This window comes from Eptesicus fuscus, chromosome 15, assembly GCF_027574615.1.
Source record: "Eptesicus fuscus isolate TK198812 chromosome 15, DD_ASM_mEF_20220401, whole genome shotgun sequence".
NCBI lineage: Eukaryota > Metazoa > Chordata > Mammalia > Chiroptera > Vespertilionidae > Eptesicus > Eptesicus fuscus.
The window spans coordinates 56,671,095-56,680,084 of NC_072487.1; the positions used below are offsets into that span (position 1 = coordinate 56,671,095).

An 8,990-nucleotide genomic window follows, 5' to 3' on the forward strand; every position below is an offset into this window, starting at 1 on the left:
CTGTCAGACCACAAAGGAATTGAAATAGAAATTAGTAACAGAAAGATAGCTGGAAAAGATCCAAATATGTCAAGAATTAGGGAGCATAGGAACACAGACCTGGAACAAAGCAGCACTCAGAAAACTGTAATCACTGTTCCTTTTGAGTGTTTGGCGAAAGGGTTACCTTGGAGAGAGAAGCTCTGTTCTGTTGTTAGATTCAAGAAAGAAAATATCAGGGTTGGATGAGATTCCATTACTCTTCTTGAGAATTGTAAGAATTCTCTCATATCCCATTGCAGAAGCTATCCTTGTCCACAAATGTAAACAGTCCTCATTATTGTGGATTCTGTATTTGTGAATTTTTCTACTCCCCCAAATTTATTTGTAACTCCAAAATCAATGCTCACAGTGTTTTCTTAGTCATCCATGGATATGGGCAGAGTGCGGGAAAATCCGAGCCACCAACTCATATAACCCAGCTGAGGTTGACCAAGGTGATAACTTTGCCCTCGCATTTCGGTTCTCATACTACCAATAGTCTATCTGGTGCCAGGGTTCTTGCATTTTTGTGCTTTCTCTATTGCCTTTGCTGTTTAAAATGACCTCCAAACATGATGCTGAAATGCTGTCTAGATTTTCTAAATGCAAGAAAACTGTGATGTGCCTTATGGAGAAAATACATGTGTTAGATTAGTTTTAGTCAAGCATGAGTTACAGTGCTGATGGCTGTGAGTTCAATGTTAATGAATTAAAAATTATAGGGTGTCCCCCCAAAAATGTATGTGCACATTCTGAATAATTATAAAGGCAGTGCTTATTAAAATACATTTCATTTTCAAAGTTGAGCTATCAGCTGTTAAAGTATATATACATTTTTTTGGGGGGGGACACCCTGTATATTTTAAACAATATATCTTTAAACAGACACCAATAAAACAAGGTTATAAACAGACACAAATAAAACAAGGTTATGTTAAACAGATGAAAATGTGAGTGGAGGCTGAAAGGAATCTAATCCTGTATGTCCTCTAGGAGCAATGGTTCAAAATTTGAGAATTTAATGTTTGTGATGACTTTATAGAACAAAACTACATCAAATAAAGAGAATTGACTGTTAGCACAATTGTTGATACCTACTATATACTAGACATTGAACTTTATGCTACTTATGAAAAATTTATTTAAAAAATAATATGAGTTTTTTCAAATGTGCCAGGCTTTTTCTAAGTAATAAGGGAACAGTAGTTTATAAAACAAAATCCTCACCTTCATTCCTCATGGGACATAGGTTAATAAGGGCAAAGAGGAAATAAACACATAACTGTTTATAATATGCTGGTGATGGTAAGTGCGATGAAGAAAATTTCCCTGCTCTAGAATACAGATTTTGAAAATAAAACTCAAAGAAGCTAAGTTAGCTTATAAAAACAAATTCAAATGAAAAAAAGTCAAATTCAAGCTCAGATTTTCTGGCTTCAAAACCCAATGCCTTTCAACTAGTTTACACTTGATCCTTCTCATGAAAGCCCATACTCCAGCTTCTTGGTAGAGCTACTCTAGCCCCAGTGAGAAAAGGCATATCTCAAAGCACGATAATAGACAGTAGAACAATGTTTTTCAACACGGGGCCCAATTTTGCCTCCCCAGGGGACAAAATTTCTTGACACATTTTTGGCTATAATCTTATGTAGGAGATTATACTAGCATCTAGTGGGTAGAGACCAAGGATGGTCCTTAATATTCTACAAAGTAAATGAAGTACTATCTGGCCCTGTTAGCACTAAGGAGGAGAAACTGTGTACTAGAGTCACAGAACTTGGAAAAAGCCAGAAGAGTGTGACTTTCAAGTAGCTAGGACTTAGGTGGGAAAATAGAGGATGTGACCTCATGGCTTCTAAGGATCAGATTAATTGTGCAGCATCATCCTCTCATTGTCAACTTAAGATCTTCCTAAATCGGAAGTGCTCTCACTTTGGATGCCCAGGCATCCCTTTCCCAACAGCCTTGTCCTTTCTAAGCTGCTCTAGTATTTTGAATATTTAGGAACCCAGAAGTAAAAATAAGAAGAAAAGGAGGAAATTGATGGCAGAAAAAAATGGAGAGATGTACTAAAATATAAGCATCTGCAAGAGAAACTTGGATGGCCCTATCCCCTGCTCTTCCTTCTTCCCTTCCTCTCTCTCATCCTTCCTCCAGTTCTCCCCCTCCTCTTCCTTTCAACAGATATGTATTGAGTATTTTTACTGTGCTAGGCCCAGAGTATAGATGAGATTATCCCTTAATGGCATTTTATTAGTAATAAGTATTGTATTTTACCAAGTACTTCTCGCATCTATTATCTCATTTGAGTCTTTTATGAGCTTCATTTCACAGATAAGTAAACCGAGATTGAGGGAGCTTGAGTGAACTTGCTCAGGATAGCAGAACAGAACTCAGGTCTGCATTATTTTTCCCTCCATGTAGTTCAGACCTGGGTATGAAGGTTATGGGATATGTGGTTCCATATTTCCTGACAGTTACAAGGGTATCAGCAATGGTGTTTATTTAGGGTTATAAAATCACACAAAACACTTAAAAAGAAACGATGATGCACTATCTTGGGAATTAATAATGAAATCTACTCAGAATAACACTAAAATGAGTGTTCTATTGAACTGCTATTAGGTACCAAGCAGTAACACAAAATAGCTCATCTAATTCCCCAAAATACCCCGTGAGCTAAATTAGTTTCATCCTGTATCTGAGAGAGGTTGAATAACCTTGGGACACATGATTAAACTTAAAAGGAGCATAGCAGTGAGTAAAGAAAAATAAAAATATTTTGAATGACCTTCCAAATGTGCTATTTGTATTAACCAGTATTTAGCTATCCTATCTAATAATAGACAAATATGCAAATTGACCATACCTCTGACATACCCACAAGCCATGCCCACAAGCCACGCCCACCATCCAATCAGAGCGAGTATGCAAATTAACCCAAACCAAGATGGCTACAGCCACAGAGAGCAAGGTTTCCTAGGTAACAGAGGAAGCCAAGCTTTCTGCCTGCCCTGGCCAGGCCTAAGCCTCCACTCAAGCTACAAAGTTTCAATTATAGAAGGTAAACAAATTCAAACAAATGGCGGCAGAATGGAGCTTGAGAGAGCAGGCCAGGGTTGCCGCCGGCAACAGGGGAAGCAAAGCTTTCTGCACACCCTGGCCGGGCCCACCCGCTTAAGGCAACAAAGTTTCAATTATAATCCCAACACAAATGGCTTCGGGCCTCGGAGGGAGCCCCAGGCTTGGCTCTGCTCCAGGCTACAAAGTTTCAATTGTAGAAGGAAAATAAATTCCAGATACCAGGGCCTCTGCTTGGGTCGCCAGGGGGCGTGGCCGGCCTGCAAACCACCACGGGCCCCTCGCTCAGGCCACCCCACACCCCAAGGGAACCCCCACCTGATCCGGGACGCCCTTCAGGGCAAACCAGCTGGCCCCCACCCCTGTATCAGGCCTCTATCCTATCTAATAAAAGAGTAATCTGCAGATTGATCATCACTGCAACACACAAGATGGCTGCCCCCATGTGGTCAAAGATCCTGCCCCCATGTGGACACAAGATGGCCACCACAAGATGGCCAGCAGGAGAGGGCAGTTGGGAGGCACCCGGCCTGCAAGGGAGGGCAGTTGAGAGGGACCAAGCCTGCAAGGGAGGGCAGTTGGAGGTGATCAACCCTGCAGTAGAGGGCAGTTAGGGGTGACCAGGCCGGCAGAGGAGGGAAGTTGGGGGCAAACAGGCTGGGAGCAGAGTGGTTAGGGGGTGATCAGGCTGGCAGGCAGAAGCGGTTAGGGGCAATCAGGAAGGCAGGCAGGCAAGCAGTTGGGAGCCAGCAGTCCTGGATTGTGAGAGGGATGTCCGACTGCCCGTTTAGGCCCGATCCCAGGGATGGGGCCTAAACGGGCATTCGGACATCCCTTGAGGGGTCCCATATTGGCGAGGGTACAGGCTGGGCTGAGGAACAACCCCCCTCCGTGCACGAATTTCGTGCACCGGGCATCTAGTAATGAATAAAGCCCCTTCCCAAGTAATATACTTAAATAATTTTGGTCAAAATAATTTAAAAAATTTGGTACACAAACAACTAAGATTAACCACCTGCATACAGGCTAATAGTTTACTCATATCTCACATTTAAGGAGAACATGGTGATGTTCTTACTTAAATAATTGAAATCCAAATATTAATATTAGACTAGCAATTCCCCTTAGAAGAATTTATTTATCAGGAAAACCTATATTCCACCTACTGTGCCTGCTCTCTTCTGCGTCAGACCACTTGTGGCTCTGACTGTTCTACTAGAGCATTAAAGAGTTCTGGCAACCTCTCAGTCACGGATCTGAAACCTGTCTTATTCACGGCTTGCATCTTAAAGTCACCTGGGACACTGCTGGGAAACATAAGATGCCAAGCTTCGTGGGCACCTTGGAGCTGTCTCTTCCCCCGCCCACAGCAGAACTTGCCTTGTGTTCTAAATTCTGTCTCTAAGGCAAACAAAACAGAGGGGATCCGTTACAACCAGATGAGTGCAGCAGGGAAGGCTCAAGTGCGTGTGGACACATAGAGATCCTCTAGGAGGTAAACTAGCTACATAATGTCATTTCTGTCCTTTTGCTTTTAAAGACAAAGGAAGACTCTGTGAGGGCATTACATCCAGGGAGGACAGCTTGACACTTCCAGGGATGAAAATTATGCACGTCCTGTGCACTCATTTTATTTTCTCTAAAAACCTGATTCCCTTAGGAGCCAAATTTGCTATGATTTCTGTGGACTCACACTTATGATGGCTTATTTCTTGTTTGTTAGTGATTTTTGATGAACTCATTTAGAGACAATCTGTCATGAAACCTGGGTAAAAATTGTATTCTCCAGGGGAGAATGTGTGTTTGCCTCTGCCGGTTGCCTGAAGTCACTACCAACCTCACAATAAATGATCCTTTGGAGGTCTGTATGTAGGAAAACTGATGGTTTGGATTATGTCGGCAGACACAATTGTTTCTGGTTATAAAATCGAAGCTAGGATTTCTTGCTGATTCTTTGTGTGGGTGGTTATTTTTTCAAATTCACTTTTTCAGTGAGAAGGCAGACATTTGGGTACACAGATATATGCAGGGGCTTCCTGTTAGACATCCAGGTTCGGACAGAGCCCATTCTTTATCTCCCGTCTATCAGAACTGAGGTTCGGGGACACGTAATATAGGTAACTAAATTGATATCAGAGTTCACTTCCCTGTCAGGATTTCCATTTATCTTTATGTCTTTTTGTTTTGTTAATCCTCACCTGAGGACATTTTTAGAGAGAGTGGAAGGGAGGGGGTGGGGGGAGGGAGGAGAGAGAGAGAGAGAGAGAGAGAGAGAGAGAGAGAGAGAGAGAGAGAGAGAGAGAAACATTGATGTGAGACACATTGACTGGTTGCCTCCCACATCTGCCCTGACCGGGGGGTGGGGGGCAAGAGCGGAAGGGGGGGGGGAATGAGCCTGCAATGGAAGTAAGTGCCCTTGACCAGAATCAAACCAAGACCCTTCAGACCAAGGGCCAACGCTCTAACCACTGAGCATCCCAGACAGGGCGATTTTAAATTTTTTGCCTCTGAGAATTTCACTCATTTCCTCTAAGCTTAGATATATTTCCAATTAGCTATATTGACAATTGTAGCTAGCATTATTTTGTTGTTCCTAGTGGGACAACTTTTCAAGGTGTCTAGTTCATAATACTTCCAGAAATTAATGATTACTCTCTAAGATGTTATAACAGTCTATCATACATCTGTGTAAACTAACTTTTTCAGTTAACAATATACTCAGCCACCTTTCTCATGTTAGATTTGCTTCATTTCTTTTTTTGAATGGCAACAGAATATTAAATACTATGGTTAAACCATCATTTATTTAACAAGTTCCCTAGTGATGGGTATTTAGGTTGTTTTCAGTGTTTTGTTTTTACAAAACAATAATCAACATATATTAGTTTGCAGATTTGCATATCTAGACGAAATCTCTAGAGCTAGAATTGCTAGGTTAAAGGATATGATACCGAAATGCTGATGTTTACTTCTTATTTGCTTTTCAGAGTTTATTACAACTAATTTGAGAGAGAAAGAAAAAACTGGAATACCTGGATCCTCACTGACTTGTCTATGCTAAATTTTATTGAGTGTGTTGCTATTAATTTGAGGGAATAGTTTGTTTCTTAATTTTATTCTAAAATTTATTCCATAGAGACAAAAACAGTCCAGAAGTTTGCATGGAATGTTTTTAATAGATATGTCTCATGCCAGATGAGGAACTGATTTTAACCAATTTTTCTCACATACGACTGTGAAATACAGTCTGTTCAGGACAATGGCATCTTTCTTCTCCTCTGACTGTGAGTGCTCGAACTGCTTGGACAGCGCTCACAATGATTCTGACTGTAATCCTTGTTTCAACAAGAGCGATGATAGTGACTCTCTAGGTTCAAGATCAAGGACAAAATCCAAGGCTTCTGGCATGAAGTGCTTTCCTTCTGCGTGTTGTCCCACCAGGTCAGAGAATGACAACAGGAAAGAGACCGCGTTTCCTTCCTCGGAGGAGGAAAGGTGTGCGGAGGCTTCTCAAGACAATCATTTCAGTATGAACCCAGAGGGCATTAAAAAGAAAATCCGACAGATTAGAGAGCTGACGGTTGAAGAGTTAGTGAAGGAGTTTGGGGATAACTGGAAGTTTCAACCCAACGCCATGTCTTTGGGCCACTTTAGGGACCAGGTGGTGATGAAGTTCAGAAGAGCTCTGTATTATTCTGGAATATGGGTGGCACATGTCCAAGGCTACAGACTTGAGAAGCACTTTTCAGCTAACTATTTCAAGAGAAACCCTGGTGGCCTACAGCGGCTGGTCCCCTGGCTGAAACGGGAGCTAACGGCTGTGTACGGAGATTATGGCTACACAGTGAAGAACATCCTAAGCACCATTCTCCGTCACATGACAGAATATGACCTGGACAGTGAGTCCTTTATTCACCTCCTGGAACCATATCTCCAGCAACACACCCACCATTTTCTGCATGAATTTATCAGTTTTGTTAATTCACCTTATAACATGGAGACTTATGACCAACGAGCCATCTACCAATGTTCTGCTTCACCATGGGCCCAAAAGAAGTTTGCTCCTGTTTTGCCTTTACCTCAGGATGAGGCTCTACTGGCATCTCAACATGATACAAGGCCATCCAGGAATACCAGTGGCCCATGGAATAGTGAGCAGATGCCTCTGTCAGGCCTGAAACAGTTCCCAAACGGTAACCCTTTTTTGGAGGGATCTGAAATCCCACCAGTCCATCATAAAACAGCATGCAAAATCCATGCTTGGATCAGAGATGAACCAGAATCCGGTGATCATAACGGCACCATTTCTACTAATGACATGCTCCTGAACTGGGCCATACCAGGGGAAAGGGGCCCAGTCTTACAGAACTGCAAACAAAATGTTCAAGAGAGGAAGATGAAAGGGATCAAGGTGCTTCCTTATCATGTCCAGGGCCTGGGAGAGGGTGAAATAGCTACAGACACCTTCAGTCCCCCAGCAGTTTTTAATCAGGGGAAGCAATGGAAACACAGTCTAAGAGGAAGAAAGGCTTTACGCCCTGGCCAGCATATGGATGATCAGAAAAAAGAAGCAGAAAAAAACAAATACTCAGATTCTTCCCCAAAGATCTTTCAAAGACGATTGCCCAGAGAAAGATCCTTAAGTTGCAAATCCAGAAAGAGGGACCCCTCTTGGAGTTGCATTTCAGAAAATGCCCGGTCTTCTGAGAGATATGCTAGGAAGCTGAGCTCTTCTAGAAAAAAGAGGATGAAGTGCAGACAGTGCTCCCAATTTGCAGAAGTTGGTTCACACTCCAGTAGAAGACTCCAAAGACAATCCAGGTCTAGTACGCGCAGATCCAAATCTTGGTGCGTCACACTTACAAAGAGATCGGTCAGCAGAGAATCAAGAAGGCACTCCCGGAGAGGAAGCTACAGAAGTGAACGTTTCCCCCATAATATAGGCTGTGAGCCCTCCAAAGACAAGCATGGCTATGAATCAAACCATCTGAGGGCATATTCAACCACAGCCCCATACATGAATCTTCCTCCAGCTGCTGGGAGGAAGCCCAAGTGTTCTTCTAAAAGCGAAGGCGCTTCGCAAGCTGGGAGCCACTGTAACAGTCCCTCCTGCCTACAGATTGAGAAACACAGATCCCCAAGTAAACAAGAGATGAAGCAAAAACCCACCTTTCCCAGAGGCAGCAAAACCAGAACAGTTAGGAAGAAAAACAACAAATGCGAGTATCCAGATATGCAAACCACCGAGGAAGTCAGTGATGAAGTGGCGGATCTGAACGCTCTGAGGCAAGTGAGTCATCTTTCTGAGGGTGTACCTTCCTGCAGGAGGCAAATCCAAAAGAAAAAGAGTCGGAACCTTCAGAAGCATCACCAGGCAGAGAATGAACAGGGAGGAGACACAGTATCAGAGACACAGAGGGGCAAGTAGTTCCGAAAAGCAAATCAGCCTACTCCACTAATCTCCAAGGGGCTTTGAGAGTACAAATATAATCTAAAAAGATGATTAAAAAGATTCATCCCATCACTTTGTAACTGGAAATAAAAACCTGATTATTAAATTCAAGGCTCTTTTTTGAGACAAATGTATATTATTTAATTGGTCATGTACATGTATAAACATTTATGTCTGAATTTTTCCTTATGAACTGAATTCTTAAAATACTTGACTTAATTTTTAGTTCCCAGATTTAAATATGTAAGTTGGCTGCCAAAATTTGCAAATACCACAGAGACTATATTAACAATAGAAGCATATGTTACTTACACATTATGCATATTATTATTTAGCATGTGTTATTACAAATATAAATATAAATATAAACATAAATATAAATATAAATACTATCTAATAAAAGAGTAACATGCAAATTAACCATCACTCTGCTACA

The 8,990-nt window shown here is 41.9% G+C and overlaps 1 protein-coding gene across 1 annotated transcript; it reads left to right on the forward strand.

The window, feature by feature from the left end:
• Nucleotides 1–4,530: 4,530 nt before the first annotated feature.
• Nucleotides 4,531–8,665, forward strand: LOC129151630 (E3 ubiquitin-protein ligase Topors-like). Its single transcript, XM_054727145.1, has 2 exons — nt 4,531–4,597; nt 6,090–8,665. The coding sequence occupies exon 2, from the start codon at nt 6,362–6,364 to the stop codon at nt 8,528–8,530; it is 2,169 nt and encodes a 722-aa protein (XP_054583120.1). The 5' UTR covers nt 4,531–4,597; nt 6,090–6,361; the 3' UTR covers nt 8,531–8,665.
• The last annotated feature ends 325 nt before the right edge of the window (nt 8,666–8,990 follow it).

Excerpts from the sequence above, each read along its gene's own strand:
- LOC129151630 (XM_054727145.1), top strand. The coding sequence starts at position 6,362 with ATGGCATCTTTCTTCTCCTCTGACTGTGAGTGCTCGAACTGCTTGGAC.